This window comes from Oreochromis aureus, linkage group 20 (assembly GCF_013358895.1).
Source record: "Oreochromis aureus strain Israel breed Guangdong linkage group 20, ZZ_aureus, whole genome shotgun sequence".
In the NCBI taxonomy this organism is placed as follows: domain Eukaryota; kingdom Metazoa; phylum Chordata; class Actinopteri; order Cichliformes; family Cichlidae; genus Oreochromis; species Oreochromis aureus.
In genome coordinates, this window is record NC_052961.1 from 36,124,595 (window position 1) to 36,144,237 (window position 19,643).

Below are 19,643 nucleotides of genomic sequence, written 5' to 3' on the forward strand. Positions count from 1 at the left end.
CAGCCTACAAGGTCTTTATGATGGGGCCTGAGTTTTTCAAGACCTTGTATGGGATGAGAAATTTGATTCTGGATTCAACAGGGAGCTAATGAAGAGAAGTCAGTGTAAGTGAAATATGCTGCAGCATTTTGGATTAACTGAAGGCTTTTCAGGGAGTTTTTAGGACATCCTGATAATAATGAATTACAGTAGTCCAGCCTGGAAGTAATAAATGCATGAACTAGTTTTTCAGCATCACTCTGAGACATTTCTAATTTTAGCGAGATTGTGCAAATGGAAGAAAGTTGTACCACATATGTTTTAAATGTGCATTGAAGGACATATCCTGGTCAAAACTGAATCCAAGGTTCCTCACAGTGTTACTGGAGGGCAAGGTAATGCCATCCAGAGTAAGAATCTGGTTAGATATTATATTTTAAAGATCTTTAGGGTCCATTTATTGAACCTACCCAAAACGTGACTATAGTGGGGACCAGTCTTACATGCCTCTCTGCAGTTTTTCCCTTAGAGACTGTGTCAGCTCCCAAACCACCACAAATCAGCAAAATAGACATTTAAACATAAAGAACAAAAACTGGTTAAATGTGGATTATTAAACATTAGGTCTCTTAATAATTGATCAACAAATTGATTTATTGCCTTACAGAAACCTGGTTGCAGCAGGGTGATTATGTTAGTTTAAATGAATCAACACCCCCGAGTCATTCTAACTACCAGAAACCTCGAAGCACAGGCCGAGGGGGCAGTGTGGCAGCAATTTTTCACACCAGTCTATTAACCAAAACTCAAAAACCAGTCTTATTTGCTGTCTTTCATCCACCTGGGCCTTATTCTAAAAATAAAATTAAAAATGACAGCATCAAATTTAATTAAATTCAAACTATGGTTAGACTCAGCTGGCTAGTATTATGATGGTCTTTCTGTCTTCCATTGTTAATTGCCTTTTTCTCACCATTTTTGTACCAACACACTACTTTCTGCAGTACAACACTGTTCAACTGATGCTGATGAAGCAGTGTTGGAACACAGTGTGTTCCAACACTGCTTTTATGCAGAGGGGGAAGTAATCCAGGAAAGTTGGAACAGCTGTAGGAATTAGTAGCAGCAGCTTTCAAGGCGTGATCAACCTTGATCAAGCTGCAGAACAGCTTTAAATTGTTAACCTATGTTGTATCATTCTGAAATGCACATGATTTTTCAGTTTTGAACAACCTTACCTTTTTTCAAACCTCTAGCAGTTCACCGCTTACTTTGTACCATTTCAAGCTGTTCATTGTAATGGAACAACCTGAATTACAATAGATAACAGGACAAATTGGGGTATTTTAAAACGTTTGATCAGTTGTCTATAGCTTAAGCAAACAACCTGTTTTGAAAGGAGTAGATGTACCTGTTTAAAAATGTAGAGAGTAAAAGCAAAAAGTTGTCAGAAAAAAAAAAAGTTCAGAAACCTGAAAATTCTACTTTAGTAATGAAGTATTGGTACTTCATTACTGTACTGTACCTCTCTTTCTTTTGCTTTGTACCATCTTTTTCTGTATGATTTGCCTCTAAATCTTATCTGTACTGTACAGTTGTAGTGTTTGCTGCCCAGAATACACACATTTGATTGGCTGAGTGGTATCATGTGGAGTGACATAAAAATGGTCTGTGCCCACCAAATCACTACCATCAACACTACAAAAACAGCGCCATTTAAAATGGAGCAAAACTGGTTTGAGAAACAGGACAGTGACCCCAAGCACACCAGCAAATCCACAACAGATTGTTGTAGTGGGGCCAAAATTGCTCTACAACAACGCAAGACAAGCAGAAAACAATAACTTCCAAGTTATTGGTCTCCTAATGCTGGATCTACAAACTAATAAGTCAGAGGGTGTACTTGGTTTGTCACAGGACAGAAAGAACCCTGTGAAGAACTCTAACATCAAATTACAAGCAGTTTGTTTTCAACTCCAGCAACAACCGACTCATATTTGACCATATGAAGACTCCGCCCACTTCATAACAATGAAGAATGAACAAAATCACATCGCTCAGTTTTATTTCAGCCCATCTGAGCTCACTGCTTATTTTGCAATTTTTTTTAAAGTCTTGTTTCCATGATTCCTACACTGACTGCTCTACAGTGCAGTAACATTGGAATGAATAACGTTTCTCATGATCTGTCATCAGGTTAGACACTGGAACATTATGAAAAGGAACCTTAAACAAAATCTTTGTATTGTAAACAACATTTATTTAAATACACAAAATCAGATTAATTGCCATTTTAATCATCATCTTCCTCCTCCTCCTCATCCTGATTAATCTGGAAGTAGCGGAGCTCATAGCTCTCCTTGGTGTTGGCAACAACACGCAGCCAGTCACGGAGATTGTTCTTCTTCAGGTACTTCTTTGTCAGATACTTCAGGTATCTGGAAAAACAAGAGACGAATTTTAATCATCAGTTGAATCCCCTTCAGGGAACAGCAGCACGGTGGGTGAGTGGTTGGGTTATGGGTAGCTCTCTGGTGTATGGAATTTTACAAAAAGCTATGCAAACCTTGCTTTAACAAGAGCACATTTTTCCCACAAACAACAGACTGGTGGCATGGCTGTGAACTCATAACTGCCATTATACCTTTAAGAACTGAATCCTGTTTACCATGGGCAGTTTTCCCACGGATGATGATGATGATGATGAACTCCCTAAATATCCATTCCCTGACATCATCATTAATAACTGTTAAACTATTTGCCTACGTGGCAAATACATTTATGGATTTTTAGTTTTGAAAAGACTTTTCTGGAATCCTCTATTAAATAAAAAATGACTGATACCACTAGCTGTCATACGTTCCATGTTTTTTAAGAGTTACTACAGGTTCCAGTCCTCAGTTGTAATATCCCAGCTCACGTCACATGATGATGTGATTCTACTCAATACAAAAAAAAAAAAAAAAAAAAAAATCCTGTGCATCTTTGTTCTTGCATATACATAAAGTGCAACATATTTGACACTTTATTACACATTGTTTCATTATTATTATTTTTACATTTATTACAGTCATTCAGGATTAAAGATGTGTGTCAGCTGTCATTTCACACTGATATGCCACCATAATGTTAATGTCTTAAAATGAAAATGTTAATGTTAGTATTTGTGAATGGCTGCAGCTGCATGAACCATTCAGCACAGTGAAATCACCAACAGCAGTTGGCAAATGTAAATTTTAGTAACGTCACATGATCTATATGCAGATGTTGAGTTAACTGGTCTTTACGTTTGCTTCTGTTAGTAATGTGGTCTTGTCATCTTACTCAGAACTTTACATTAGGAACAAAAAAACAAAGTGAGTGCCTGATACCTTTTGGAGAAGGGCACCTCAGAGGACACTGTAATCTTGCTCTTGCTTCTCTCAATGGAGACCACACCGCCACCAAGGTTGCCAGCCTTGCCGTTCACTTTAATGCGCTCCTGCAGAAACTGTTCCTGCAAATAATGTGTAGTAAAAATGTTACTTTATACCGACGGCTCTATTTATGATCCAGATGAGCAACAAGGTCACTGAAGAGTAACAAGGAAAGTTCTAATAAAACCAACAAATCTCTTTGGGTGAGTGAGTTTTTGGATTTTAAATGCACCAGGCCTTTTTGCTTAAGTGAAGCCAACAGTAGTATGGATTATTACGAGCTGTTTTCCAATTGTATGGCTGCGAGTTCGATGGCTACAGAACCCTGGTATTAAACTTGTCCCCAAGTAGATAATTACATATTCAAAAAGCAGTCATTTCTGGGGTTATTCCTTCAGTGTTAATTCATTTTGACTTTTTTGTGCAGCACATTTGACTGTGTTACATGTAACTGCTTTATAGTTACATGTAACACAAACTAAACATTCAAGTGTTTTTCCACCTCAAGTCAAAATAACGAGCACCATTTTTATTTAAGCAATAGATCTGCATTTCTTTACTCTAGACACAGTTACTGGCATTATGAGAACGTTTGTCCTTGTGGACAGCTTTTAATCCACCACCCAGCTGTTGATATTTTAAAAAAATATTTTTAAAAAAAAGTTTATTATATTTGGCGCAGCAATTCTTGTGGCGCGTACACTACATAGCCAAAAGTATTCACTCACCCACCCAAGTTGTTGAATTCAGGTGTTCCAATCACAGCTGTTATGCTGTTGTGTTGACATCAAAATGCTTGTGAGCAATAACCAATAACTGCAGTTTGGAAAGTTAATTAGCACCTAGAAGGCTTCATCAATTGACAGGAGTCACACAGAGAGGAGACCTTTACCTCATTATCTGTTCAACGTGCAGAAATTTGGTTGGTACTTATTAATTTTCTTGTTGCTTAAAACAGAAGAAAAAAAACCCTGATCTTATTTGGTTCAGATATCATCATCTTAAACATGTAAAAACACTGTTTCTTTCCACTTGCTAGAAAAATTGCCATCACCTCTGCTTTGTAATACACAACCTTATTGGCCTTGTTAGTTTGTTCTTAACAAGTCATAAGAAGTACAACCAGTCACTAAGCCTTTCATACCAAATTACGGTGAGTATCAGTAACTAGGTGCTGACAACTACCAGTACTGAGAAAATGCTAATGACATTCATCCTTAGCGTCATGCGGCCCTAAAGACATCTGTAGCAAGAAATGTTACCGACTGAAGAGAAGAAGAAAAAATATAGTCCCGAAACTTGGGTGTGTGTAAAGGTGTGGTTTCCCAAGCCAATCCAAATGGAGGCTGAACTCAAAAAGGGTGTAGAGTGAGCCAGATCTGGCTAGGAATGTCACCTCAAAGAGGCCGTGCAGCTTGTGCAATCCATTCCAGGACAGCCTCTAGTCTTAAATTGGTAATAAAATAACTCGGAAAAAGTTACAGCTTACAACTTACAAAGTTGGCAGCATCCATGATGCCATCTTCGACGGGGTGCGTGCAGTCCAGTGTGAATTTTAGGACCTGCTTTTTCTTCTTACCACCTTTGCTGGCATTCTGCTTCTTCTGCCAATGGAAGAACAAACATTTACTTCACTACAAAGAAGCTCTAGGCTGTCCACTGCATTTATATGAACAAAATTTAGTAAGGTTTACACAAAACAACAACAACCAACTGTTAACATTCCAATGTATCAAAATGTAAATTTCCTGTTTGTGCAGTACAAAGAACGATTACTAAAACCTGGTCACCATCACATTCAAATGATTAATTCAAAAATCCTGCAATCTGAATTAACAGCGGACTTTGCTTTTACTCTACAGAGTTACACATACATACATATATATATATATATATATATATATATATATATATATATATATATATATATATGTATGTATGTATGTGTGTGTGTGTGTGTGTGTGTGTATTCAGCATAACAGTTTAATGTAAGTGATGATGCAACTGTACTTAATTTCTAGCCAAAGCTTGAGTGTAATTATAAGAACATTCAATGACACAACATTAAGTATGTATAAGTGCTATTTTCGACCCTTCAATGTTTTGATAAGTACGACTAAAAGTAAAAACATCTCCATGAGTTGAGCTCTGCGTCAATCCCCCGACTAGTAACGTTCACGTCTCGGAGCTATTAACTAACAAACAAGTTAAACAAACAGCGATAGCTCCGTAGATACTGTCAGCTTCCAAAACCTTATCTGCGCACCTTATTAAACAAAGGTATCGTTATAGGGCTAGCAACGTGGTTAGCTCTGCGACGCTGCTAAGCTAACGTTAACTCACAGACAGCCATAGGCCACAAAAAACTCAGCTGTGTAACAGAAAAAAAACATCACAAACGGACCCAAACCCTGCATTTTAGTCCATGTAGCTGTAACAAGCTAGTTTTTCCAGATTTCATGTAGGAAAAAGATACAACGTCGACAGATTTTAGCACGACTTTTTACTTACAATAGGCGCCATGGTGAAGAAGCTATCAAAAAGGAAGAGCAAGCGGTGCGCATGCGCTACAACATCATACGCCGAAAAATTGATGGAATTCGTTTTGTCCCAAAATCGCTTCATTTCCATTCAACCAATAGACTTTTTCTTTTTTTTTCTTTTTTTTTTTTAAACAGCAATGGACCTCGCAATAGTTCCGATATTCCTCGTTAATTAGTTTTTACATTAACTGGTTAGATTTGTTTACATTTTCCACTCTCCGTGTTAAAAATGTTGCATCGGCAGATTCGTCATTTTCACTGAACCGTCTGATCGTTTTGACAAGATTAAAGACCCCCCAAAAAAGGTCTACATCTCCAGCTCGTTCAAATATATACACGTATCAATATTATATTCAGATAACAATTAAATTATTTTATTAAAAAAAATCAAAACACCTTCTGCCTGGTCCGTCTTTTTGTAACATAAACAACGAGTCGACATTTTCCTCACGACACCGATTAGTTCGACGAGCCCGCGGATTTACCTGTCAGCTGTTAAACACCTGCTGCTGTTACAGGAAACACGCCCACGTGACAGTTTAACCTGGACAGCTGCTGTTTAATGTAAGGGGGGGGACTCCAGGCCTCGAGGGCCGGTGTCCTGCAGGTTTTAGATGTTTCCTTGATCCAACACAGCTCATTTAAATGGCTAAATGACCTCCTTGACATGTCTTGCAGTTCTCCAGAGGCCTGGTAATGAACTAATCATGTGATTCAGGTGTGCTGACCCAGGGTGAGATCTAAAACCTGCAGGACACCGGCACTTGATGCCTGAAGTTGGCCACCCCTGATGTTATGTAACGTCATCCCATATTCTCCACAAAATAAGCAACTGCAGCTCGTTTCCTCAGCACAGAGCTGCTGGAGCCTGTGTTTCCCTTCAGAGTGACTGATCTGGGTTAAAAATGACAAACGGGATTTAACAGGATTGAGTGATGGACACTGAGGCGCTGGTCAGCTTACAAATAGGTTTAAGAAACCGGCCTGAAATAATCTGTTTCCAGTAGGCTGATAAGTGCTCTTTATTTCAGCATGAGAAATGTGTTTGAGTACTTTTAGCTGATCATCGTCTTAAAATTAAGCTAAAGATAAAACAAAAGCACATTTATTGTCTGAGGGGACTGTAGTGAATTGCTAACACGACTCTATGAATTAAATTCTCAGTGCCCTGAACTCATTTATTGAATAAACTTACATTACAAATACAATTACTCGGCATAGTATTTACCCATAACATTCCCTATGACACCTGGGACTGATTATTTAAAGATGATTTTTTTATTCACAGTAACCACTGACTGCATATGTCTATCACAGGGGTGGGGAACTCCTGGCCTCTGCAGGTTTTAGATCTCACCCTGGGTCAGCACACCTGAATCACATGATTAGTTCATTACCAGGCGTCTGGAGAACTTCAAGACACGTCGAAGAGGTCATTTAGCCATTTAAATGAGCTGTGTTGGATCAAGGACACATCTAAAAGCTGCAAGACACCGGCCCTCGAGGCCTGGAGTTGCCTACCCCTGGTCTATCACCAGTTAATGTAGGCATGTTTTCATCTTCATCTTCTTCTTTTAATTATTTATTTGTGTTTGGCGACAGCAAAATGGTGCAGTAACACCAACTGGTGTGGGGTGCGGACCGAACTTTCAAAAAAAAATAAATCAAATCTTTCCAAACAAATTAAAAAACAAAATATGGCCTGATAACTTTCACTTCTCGAGTTCTTGCAAAATAAATCAGCCAAGTCCAGTTTCACTTTCATATTATCGAGCTTTTAGATCAGTTGTCTTCTTTCAGTATCATATTTCTGACAAAGCACTAAAACATGTCCTATTGTTTCTTCTTCTTTGTTGCAGTCACACTTTCCTGGTGTTTTCCTGTTAAGACAAACGTGCTATTTAAACCAGTGTGCCCAAATCTGAGTCGAGATATAACTGTCTTCTCTCTCCTGTTCCTTCCTGTGCTTCTCATTTGGATTTTGTAAAACCATGGCCCTTTCCTCTCGTTCTCACCTTTCTTCCATTTTCTACTGTCTTCCACTCTTAATATCTGTCCTACTAACACAGATAACCAGATCCACTGAAAGCTTCTTTGTAGCTTCCTGTCTGCCTTTTAATTTCCCCTGACTCCACGATGCGCTGGTACCCATAAGCCCCATTGTATTGACTCTGTAGTGTTTGTTGAATCTCTCAGAATGTGTGGCCTGCTATCCGAGTGACTGTCTTGCAAACTAGCCAATGATGAACTTGAGTCCGAGCATATCACAGATCTTAATGATCTTGTGTAGCCCAGCTAGAAAAAAAGAGCAGTGGAAAATAATTTTTGGGTGTATGATGTAAACAATTTAGTCTTTTTGTTTGTTTGTTTGTTTAAGGGAAGATGTGGACAGATTATTTGTTGTTGTGTAACTTGGCCAATCAGCAATGAGCTCCAAGTGACCCTTGCCGTTGACCTTGATCACATGACTTTCCGTAGTTGCCATTTTGTTCCTGTTCATACAATGCCATGTGCCCGACAAACTAATTGTGGTGGAATTAAGGCACGACGGGACCACAGATCCGTGTTTTGAGCTATCTTTATTTAAAATTTGCATCACACCACCACAACACTCTCAACCCTGCTTCCCCGTGATTTAACACCGTGGGCGTGATCTGCAGATGCCGTGCAGGTGCGTCTGCATGGCATCCCAGACCACGCCCCACCACACCCTCCATCACCCGTCTGAGGCCGGGGAGCCATCCGGCCGAACCTACTCCCCCCCCCCACCTGCCTCCAACCCGACGACAGGGCAGTGTCTCTTGCGGAGGCCACCCAAGTCTCCAGCGTTGATGTCCTCTCTCTGTCTGTCAACAGAGAGAGGACAAAAATAAGGGACGCACAATATCAACATTTCATCCATATCTGCAAAAAACCCAAAACAAATAAAACACTTTAACAACATTTCTGCCAACATAAGAGGTTGATAAGATGACACTTTAGTCATACACACATAAGTATGTTTACGTACATTCACCCTGCAGTCAAAATCACATATTTATCTTTACTCTCTGTCTGTATTGCAGTTACATTTTACATACTGCTGCATGGAGTATAAATACAACATACCTCATAAACATAAAGTTTCAACTTACCAACCTTCAACAAACTTTACAAAGTTTGCTAACATTTTCTCAAGTGTAGTTTTTCCCTCCTCTGCTGTTTTCAACCAATAGATCATTTTATTCACTTTCGGTCTAAAATAAAATTCTGCCCATTTGTCAGAACATTCAGCATCCAAATGAATGTTTGGCTCATTCATACACATTATTATGGAGCAGCTGTACTTTGGTCAAGAGCCTGCTGGCATCCAGCTGAAGGAAGATGTTCTGAAGTGCTTCACAGCAAACTTCAGTTCCTGAGGGTAAATAAGATTCAGTGTTCCTGAATCTGCACATGCAGAATCCATGTATGCCAAGAGCATCGCCTGTCTCAACACTGATGGTGAAGATGCCACCAGGACAACTTGTTCCAGCTCCCTATTGAGATCATTTATAAAGGAGAGTGCAACAAACAAAACCACACCAAAGTCACAGGCATATTTAGCACAATTATAAGTTACTCTCTGAAAAACAACATTATACTTCAAACACTGCTATGTGTACAAAAATCTGAATATGTAGTACTTCTGTAACATTATTACCATTTGTAACATTAATATACTCTCATTAAGCAATTCATTAGGAAAACTGATGCAATCCAATGCAAGAGCTGTCATAAATTGCTACTTTTACTAATATTTTATTTTTAGTCCTATTTTCATGTTTTCAGTGGGAGAAACGCTTCATCACCTCTCCGGTCAGGATCTGGATGACTGAGCATGCCAGACTTTTTTTACACCAGTATTGTGTTTACACATAATAATTTGCCCTTTGTTACATTCTTTCATGCCATCAATGTATTCTCATTGATAGTACTTGTTTTCTTACAGACATGTACAGGTGTGAGTGTTTGTCAGCACTATGGAAATTTTTACAAAGACGCATCTGTTTGTGAAATGAATCAAATAATTTTCTTCTATCAGAAAAAGCATCTTTACTTCTCTGTTCAAAGCAGAGCTCCATTTACAGAAACAGTAATTTTAGCATCACAAAAAACATTTCATTCAAGATTGACAGAAACAAAAAAGAAAAATGTTTTGGTTTACCTTTACACTGTTCAATGACCAACTGTGGTTAGGCCCAAAGGCTTCATTCGCCACAGCAGGTATGAAAACACCCGGTGAGGAGAAGGAGGAGGGGCGGATATCAGAGAAGCAGTGAGGAGAAACAGGGAGGACAGGACGTTCTGGCATAAAACTGTTGTTTCTGTTTAAACCAAAATGATCAGACTCTTTAAAAATCTCTCTCTCTAAGCATCTTTCTGTAGACATTTATAATAAGAGCAGTCAGTGACAGAAAGGAGCACTTTTAGTGAATAGACTTTTATCGGCTAACAGTTTCCATAATGAACAAACAGGTGCCTTTGTCACCATTGACAACTGCAGTAGTTTCACTTAATACTGGGTTAATTTCAAAATCTGTTGCTCTCATTTCTATAAGTGTCCTTTATACATCTGCTCATGCCAGCATCTCCACCAATAGCATTCACTCAGGCTTTTTTAGTCTTTCCTGTGTCATGAGACAGGCGTCCCCATTATCCCCTCTATTGTTCACATAGAGCACCTGTCAATCTTTCTGAGGTCCTCCTCTATTTTTAGCCGAATTTCCCAGTTAGGCACAGAATTTAAGTTATCGCTTTATGCTGATGATTTATTGCTGTATGTCTCAGATCCTGTTCTCTCCAAATCATTAATTTTATCTGCTTTTCAGAGATTTTGGTTCAATCTCTGGCTATAGAGTGAACATTGCTAAAAGTGAATGCTATCTCACACATTCTGATGTCCCTTTTTTAAATTAGGCCCCTCTGACTTCAAACATCTAAGGATCAATGTAACATTAAATGCTGTTTTCTCTGCTAATTAAACAGGACCTCCAAAGATGGGGAAGCTTACTTCTCTCGCTTATTGGCAGAATCAATGGATTAAAATGGACATTTGAACAAATCCACACTCCTGTAACTCCAGATGGCGGATTGTCACTTCCTAATTTCCTGTTGCATTACTGGTCAGCGCATATCCACAAAATCTCCTTTTGGTTCAGATCTTTGGACCTTCTATGGTGCAATGTAGAGCCCCCGTCCTGTTTCTCATCCTCTCTAAATGCTTTACTTCTCCTGTTCCATCCAACCTCTCTGGCTTCACAATGAACCCAGTAGTTCACTCCACACTGAAAATTTGATATCAGTTTAGGAGGCACGTCAAATTTAACTCTCTAAGTATCTACTTTATCTCCTTTATTGAGGAATTATCTGTTTCAACCATTTTAGCGTGATATAATAAGGGGCTGGCATGTTTTAATGATTTTTACAATGATGGTGTTTTCCGCAGCGTTACAGATCTCTCAGATCTCCATCCTTCCAACCTGTTTCAGTGCTTTCAGATTAGACATTGTGCCAAAGTTTTATTCCCAGTTTTTCTCTCCACAGCAGTGGGAGGAGCTTATGAGCCAAGATCCTCTTCAAAAGCCAATTATCTCTAAAGTTTATAATGAAATGTCATCTTTTGATTCCTCACCAGTTACTAAAGGCTGCTTGGGAACATGAATTGGGTCTAAATTTGGGAGATGACTGGTGACACAATGCTCTAAAAGAATCACACAGGTTCAGTCTGCGTTCAGCTTTCACTCATACAGTCCTGTTCTCTAAAACCTGACTGTCACAAATCCATCCCAGTCTCACTGACTCTGACTCACCACTTACTCACTTTTGGCAGAATTATTTGGATTTCATTTAAAGGACATTTTCAGTGATCATTAAGCTTTCCCCCCATGTTGCCATGTCCCAGTTGACCTCTAACCAATAAATATTTTAACGTTTACTTTCTTAATGGCAAGACGTTATCTTCTTCTTCACTGGAAGTCGACTAAAGCTCCCTCCAGCACTCAGTGGTTCAATGACACCATGTCTTTTCTAAAATCGGAGAAGCTCTTAAGATATTACGGTCCATTACAGTCCTGTAAGTGAAGGTCACTGGGAACTACAGCAGTCCTGGTGTTTACTGGGAGTAACCTTCACAGACCAAAAGAAAAAGCTGAAGCCTGCAGTGATTTGTTTCAAATCTGCTGCAGTGGAGAGCTGAGGGGCTACTGACAGTGTTTCACTGTTCTTTGCTGCCTTCTGTTGTTTCCTATTTATAGACTTCTCTCTTGTAATCCCTCTGTCACCCCTCCCACCATCCTCCTTGAATTTTGTGAGATAGGTCAAGAGCCTTTTTTTAGTTTCACAGTCCTCTCACAATAAAGGTAGAGGGAGTTATAACTGCCAGCACTCGTCCTGTGTCTGAGTGTGCTCTTGTTTCAACTGCAGGATCAGATAAGCAGCCATGGATGATGTATATAAAGCAGCGGTGAGTACTGATAATGCCGAGTATGCTGTTATATTTCCTTCTATAACATGTCTTCTATGATATACATATTTATTGGACAATTATAACATTATATTATAAGACAGACTATATAGTTGTTTTATAACAACTGTCAATATCCTCCTGAAAATATGAAGTTATGTTATTATTGTAAGCTTTGCATTACTGTAGCTTTACAGTGAAATCTGAGCTCAGTCAGCCTTGTGTACCAATGTGATATATTTGACCAACTTCACAATACAGCGCAATGAAGAGTTTTAGGAGTAAGTTCATAGAAAAGAAAAAGGATTCATTTGAATATTTGCCCGAGGTCACCAAACTCATGTTGGAGTCAAGCCGCTGGTCTGAAAAAGGTTTGAAAATGTCACTTTTATAAGTATAAATAAATGGTGCCTGACAAGAGAACAAAGAACAGCTGGACAGTTGAAGGGAAGAAGAGAAGTGACAGCTGCTGACCCCGTCAACTCAACTTCCATAAACAAGAATAGCAAGTGGAGAAATTAGTGTCACATTGCAGTCCATACTGAGAGCAGGAATGAAGCTGCAGACGTGAACCTCTGCTGCTGCTGAGTGGCACAAAGAATCACCAAAGGAAAAACACAAGTCAGATGAATTTCATGTCAATTAAAATGTGATGTTTTCCTCCAGGTTGAGAACTTAACAGAGGAGCAGAAAAATGGTGAGGAAACCACTTATTCTATTACTGTCTTTCTCTTTATTAGATGAAATGACAAATGCCACATTTGACAAATAAGTTATATAATTATAATTCAATGTTATTTATACAGCACAAAATCACAACAGTTGCCTTAAGGCACTTTATATTAATAATATGAATATGTTTTGTTTTTATTATGTTTTGTGTTCATTTTGTTTCAGTTACAGATCCTGATTATTTTTTTATTTTTATTATTATTTTGAGGGATTCGTGATCGTTGCCTCAGATTTCCATGTGTGAAAAAGGGCCTGAGATGGCCGCTGTTGTAAAGTCTCTGATATGTGAAGCTACATTTTCAAGCAAGCATAAACAAATATTTTAGACAAATCAAAGATGGTTAAACAGAAAACAAATAAAATAAATAGAACTAAATTGGTAAATTTGTGGTTGTTGGATTATTTCATTGTTTGACAATAAATCTCACACCATAGAAAAGCCATAAATGTTGCCAGAATAAATACAGTGGCTTGCAAAAGTATTCGGCCCCCTTGAACTTTCCCACATTTTGTCACATTACAGCCACAAACATGAATCAATGTTATTGGAATTCCAGGTGAAAGACCAATACAAAGTGGTGTACACGTGAGAAGTGGAATGAAAATCATACATGATTCCAAACATTTGTTACAAATAAATAACTGCAAAGTGGGGTGTGCGTAATTATTCAGCCCCCTGAGTCAATACTTTGTAGAACCACCTTTTGCTGCAGTTACAGCTGCCAGTCTTTTAGGGTATGTCTCTACCAGCTTTGCACATCTACAGACTGAAATCCTTGCCCATTCTTCTTTGCAAAACAGCTCCACAACTGCTCTGTGACGGCCTCAGAGGTTGTCTAAGAGAATATTGGGAGCAACAACACCATGAAGTCCAAAGAACACACCAGACAGGTCAGGGATAAAGTTATTGAGAAATTTAAAGCAGGCTTAGGCTACAAAAGATTTCCCAAGCCTTGAACATCCCACGGAGCACTGTTCAAGCCATCATTCAGAAATGGAAGGAGTATGGCACAACTGTAAACCTACCAAGACAAGGCCGTCCCACCTAAACTCACAGGCCGAACAAGGAGAGCGCTGATCAGAAATGCAGCCAAGAGGCCCATGGTGACTCTGGACGAGCTGCAGAGATCTACAGCTCAGGTGGGGGAATCTGTCCATAGGACAACTATTAGTCGTGCACTGCACAAAGTTGGCCTTTATGGAAGAGTGGCAAGAAGAAAGCCATTGTTAACAGAAAACCATAAGAAGTCCCGTTTGCAGTTTGCCACAAGCCATGTGGGGACACAGCAAACATGTGGAAGAAGGTGCTCTGGTCAGATGAGACCAAAATGCAGAACGCTATGTGTGGCAGAAAACTACCACTGCACATCACTCTGAACACACTATCCCCACTGTCACATATGGTGGTGGCAGCATCATGCTCTGGGGGTGCTTCTCTTCAGCAGGGACAGGAAGCTGGTCAGAGTTGATGGGAAGACGGATGGAGCCAAATACAGGGCAATCTTGGAAGAAAACCTCTTGGAGTCTGCAAAAGACTTGAGACTGGGGCGGAGGTTCACCTTCCAGCAGGACAACGACCCTAAACATAAAGCCAGGGCAACAATGGAACGGTTTAAAACAAAACATATCCATGTGTTAGAATGGCCCAGTCAAAGTCCAGATCTAAATCCAATCCAGAATCTGTGGCAAGATCTGAAAACTGCTGTTCACAAACGCTGTCCATCTAATCTGACTGAGCTGGAGCTGTTTTGCAAAGAAGAATGGGCAAGGATTTCAGTCTGTAGATGTGCAAAGCTGGTAGAGACATACCCTAAAAGACTGGCAGCTGGAATTGCAGCAAAAGGTGGTTCTACAAAGTATTGACTCAGGGGCTGAATAATTACACACACCCACTTTGCAGTTATTTATTTGTAAAAATGTTTGGAATCATGTATGATTTTCGTTCCACTTCTCACGTGTACACCACTTTGTATTGGTCTTTCACCTGGAATTCCAATAACATTGATTCATGTTTGTGGCTGTAATGTGACAAAATGTGGAAAAGTTCAAGGGGGCCAAATACTTTTGCAAGCCACTGTAACAGAGTAGAAGTTGTTTGGCACTGGCAGAGAAGATTCTCAAGTTTTACTCATTGCTGCTGCTCAATATTTGCATTTTACTTACAAATGTGAACATGAGATGTGCTGCTGCCATCAAATATACATTAAAACGATACATTTTTCCAGTGTAAATATTTTATTTTCTGTTTTCCATTGTGGATAAATTATAAGATTATAGGATTCGGATCTTTGTGGTTAAATGACAGATTTTATCATAACAAAGAATAATCAGTGAATTCCTGTAATATTAGATGCTGTAAACACTAAACAAGCCCTTGATAGAAACAGTTTAAGAAACAGTTCAAAGTTAGTTTTGTCTTGACAGATGTTATATTTTCAGCATCAGTCTAGTCTGTATCGGCTGTTTGTTGTTGTGTGCAACTTTAACAACAATCTCAGTAACGACAACAATTTGTTTTTCAGAGTTCAAAGCTGCGTTTGATATCTTCATCCAGGATGCAGAGGACGGCTGCATCAGTACCAAAGAGTTAGGAAAGGTGATGAGAATGCTGGGACAGAATCCCACTCCTGAGGAGTTACAGGAGATGATTGACGAGGTGGATGAAGATGGTATGTCACTATTAGTATGTCGGGATCAGGAACATGTTTATTTCATAACATGGTTAACATATTTAAAAAAAAAAAAAAAAAAAAGGTGAAAAAGACATTATAGTCCTGATTTATTTATTTGCTGTATTTTCACAGGCAGCGGGACAGTAGATTTCGATGAGTTCTTGGTGATGATGGTCCGCTGCATGAAGGAGGAGAGCAAAGGAAAATCTGAGGAGGAGTTGGCTGAACTTTTTCGCATGTTTGACAAGTAGGTCTTTTTTGTGTTCTCACGCAGCCATAATACAAAGAAAATACCACCAGCCTGATACAAGACAAATCTTTGCTGACTGCCAGTAGGAGATTGAGGGATGTTTTGAATATTTTTGTGCTTGTAAAGTACACATACAGTAATAATCTTAATGCCAAAAGACGCACCTCAGCGAGCATTGCAGGTAGGATTGATGAGTGTATTTTTATGTTAAGGAATGGAGATGGATACATAGACTTAGAAGAGCTGAAGTCCATGCTGGAGTCCACTGGAGAGGCCATCACTGAAGATGACATCGAAGAGTTGATGAAGGATGGAGACAAAAACAATGATGGCAAAATTGATTATGATGGTATGGGAAGCAGTTTATTTGCAATTAAAATGTGCACAAAACAGCTTTCTCCTTACAACATAAGGAGGACATTTTCATCACGTTCACAAACCATTTCACTGAGAATGATTACAGAGTCATTGAGCTCTTTATTGTGGCTGACAAAGTGTATAAAGTAACAAAAATCAGAAACTGAGTTCAAAAGGCAAATAAACAAAATCCAAAGGAGTAATGGGGAGTAACTGTGAGAATGATATTTATGGACTTTGATTTTAAAATCAAATAGTGTTGTGTAGAAAACTCCATTGTACCCAGTCATGGATAATTAGTAATTAGCTTTGCTGATGTACTGACCTGTTCGTTGTCTCTGACAGAGTTCCTGGAGTTCATGAAAGGAGTTGAATAAAGGATTCTACCGGACGCTTCACATCTTCTATCTTCTACATGTGTTGGCAATATCATCAAAGGCCTTCATGAATATATCTTCACTGGTTTTTCTAAGACTGTACCTTCAAGGCCTTAACAGCTTTTCCAGGAGATTTCATTGAATAAAATATTTTTTCTGAATAAAAATACTTACATGTTTGTTTTGTCTGTCATAATATTTTGTGTAAATTAGCTTAACTGAAAGTCAATTAGTATAATTTCTATAGTGATTAACTGGGCTGCACAGTCGTGTTATAGTTTCAATGGGACACTGGACTCCGGCGCAGGACACGAGGCAGGAATAAAAGTTGTGGCTTTTCCAAGGCTCCACAGAATGGATGAGGGCGGGCAGGTAATTCCAAGTTTTCCACTTGCATCCCGCCTTGGTACATGAGGCTATGCACAAAGGAGATGAGAGCAAAGACAAGCCCACAAGAAACAAAACATGGAATTCAACATTCCGGTGGAATGATCTGATGGTTAGCGGGAAGAAGCCTGGCATTTTATCACATCTCTCGACTTATTACTGTATGTCCATATATATTATGACTGTGGACATTCATATGTCCACGTCCATATACACCACGCACTTGGCAAGACACAGAGAGAGACAGAGACAACGGGTGGAGGACAGAAGGATAAGTTGACTCTGGAGGATCAGGGAGGTTTTTATTATCCCCAAATGCACATTTGTTGTGCAGTAAGTAGAAATCACACAACCATCAAGCAAAATGCAATAATGTGCAATAAATACACAACAAAGCAATATGACCATTGAGAACATGGTGAGTTATTTAAAAGACTAATGGTTGGGGACTTCGAGTCCTGTATGCTGGGAAACTCTGTCTACAACCAGATGGAATCAAACTCCTCTAATAAGGCGTGTCGAGGATCTGCCATGACTTTTCGGACCTTTTTCAAAGTCGTAACCTTCTACAGGTGTGGAAGCTCATTCAGGGTCACACCTGCGATTGTGCTGGACTCTGTCACTGTATCTTGAAGTATCGTTGTACCTGTACCAGCAGACAAAAAAGAGAATGGAAGAGCAGATTGAATAAAACAGTAAGCTAAAATTAGATGTGCTGGGAAGCTTTTCTACAGACAGCATCCACCTAAAGCTCAAGGGTAACCTTATTATCAGTTATAGTGCTACAATATTAATACTGCTCAACGGCCTGATCCTTTCTTAAGAGCTTGAAAAAAGGACGCGACTGGACTTCTTTAAGCGGTACATGTGGTGGTTCTTATATGGCTGTTTTAAACTGTTTGAGCACTCAATGCACTTTATACAACATCCCTCATTCACCCATTCAGACCCTTTCCTACAAGCACTTTTTTCTACACCTAAGTGAAAATATCTTGATGCTCAATCATCCAGGTAAAGAAATCCCAAAAGGTTGACTCTGTTCATCTGGATGTTTTCAGTGGGAGAAACGTTTCGTCACTCATCCAGGTGACTTCTTCAGTCTCAGCTGACTGCAGGTTCCCCTGCACTGATCAATGTCCATGAGTCCCATTCACAGAGAGTTGGGGAATGGCTGCAATCACAGCATTGTAAGATGGTGACAGATGTACCCTTAGGCCCCCTCCTCGATTCAGAGATGGTCTTTCCCTTTTCATGTAAATGGCCTCCTTGACTCCGCGCTCAAACCAGCGTTCCTCCCTGTCCAGGATGTGTACATCCTCATCATTGAAAGAGTGTCCACTGGCCTGTAGGTGTAAATAGACTGCAGAGTCCTGGCCTGACGAGGAAGCTCTTCTGTGTTGTGCCATCCTCTTCGCCAGAGGATGTTTGGTTTCCCCGATGTATAAATCCTGGCAATCCTCCTGGCACTTAACAGCGTACACTATGTTACTCTGTTTGTGTCGGGGGATCCTTGAGGTGGATCAATTTTTGGCGCAGCGTGTTTTAAGGTTTAAAAGCCACAGAGACCCGGTGTTTAGAAAAAATGCGTCTCAACTGTTCTGACACTCCTGACACATACGGGATCACTACAGGTGTTAAGGGAGAGCTTCTGTTTATAAGGTTAGAAACCTGCAGTCAGCTGAGACTGAAGAAGTCACCTGGATGAGTGACAACACATTTCTCTCACTGACAACGTCCAGATGAACAGAATCAACGTTTTGGATGACATTAATAATGTTAATCAGCACAGCTCAGTTTTCAACCAGCAATTAACCAGAGAACAAGTATATATATATCTATATATCAACTTATGCATATAGTATTTCTTATTCCACAGAAGAGGGGCCTGAAAACTGAAGGCTCTGCCTCCCATTCTACTTTTAAATACTCTAGGAACAACAAGTAGGCCTGCAGTGTGAGAGCGAAGTGCTCTAATAGGGTGATATGGTACTACAAGGTCATTAAGATAAGATGGGGCCTGATTATTTAAGACCTTGTATGTGAGGAGCAGGATTTTGAACTCTGGATTTAACAGGAAGCCAATGAAGGGAAGCCAAAACAGGAGAAATATGCTCTCTCTTTCTAGTCCCTGTCAGGACTCTTGCTGCAGCATTTTGGATTAGCTGAAGGCTTTTCAGGGAGTTTTTAGGACATCCTGATAATAATGAATTACAGTAGTCCAGCCTGGAAGTAATAAATGCATGAACTAGTTTTTCAGCGTCACTCTGAGACAGGATATTTCTAACTTTAGAGATGTTGCACAAATGGAAGAAAGCAGTCTTACATATTTGTTTAATATGTGCGTTGAAGGACATGTCCTGGTCAAAAATGACTCCAAGGTTCCTCACAGCATTACTGTATTACTAAGAACCAGATCATTTCCCTCTCTATACCGATCGCTCAGCGT

General features: G+C 39.5%; 2 protein-coding genes across 2 annotated transcripts; one reads left to right on the top strand and one right to left on the bottom strand.

Annotated features, from left to right (window-relative positions):
- Nucleotides 1–2,216: 2,216 nt before the first annotated feature.
- On the bottom strand, nucleotides 2,217–6,047 carry LOC116310000 (60S ribosomal protein L22). Its single transcript, XM_031726721.2, has 4 exons — nucleotides 5,907–6,047; nucleotides 4,892–4,999; nucleotides 3,351–3,475; nucleotides 2,217–2,417 (listed from the first exon to the last, which is right to left on the bottom strand). The coding sequence occupies exons 1-4, from the start codon at nucleotides 6,024–6,026 to the stop codon at nucleotides 2,273–2,275; spliced, it is 498 nt and encodes a 165-aa protein (XP_031582581.2). The 5' UTR covers nucleotides 6,027–6,047; the 3' UTR covers nucleotides 2,217–2,272.
- Nucleotides 6,048–12,276: 6,229 nt separating this feature from the next.
- LOC116309993 (troponin C, slow skeletal and cardiac muscles-like) lies at nucleotides 12,277–16,989 on the top strand. Its single transcript, XM_031726713.2, has 6 exons — nucleotides 12,277–12,422; nucleotides 13,089–13,119; nucleotides 15,677–15,823; nucleotides 15,959–16,073; nucleotides 16,289–16,425; nucleotides 16,779–16,989. Exons 1-6 carry the CDS (start codon nucleotides 12,399–12,401, stop codon nucleotides 16,808–16,810), a joined length of 486 nt encoding a protein of 161 aa, XP_031582573.1. The 5' UTR covers nucleotides 12,277–12,398; the 3' UTR covers nucleotides 16,811–16,989.
- Nucleotides 16,990–19,643: the final 2,654 nt, after the last annotated feature.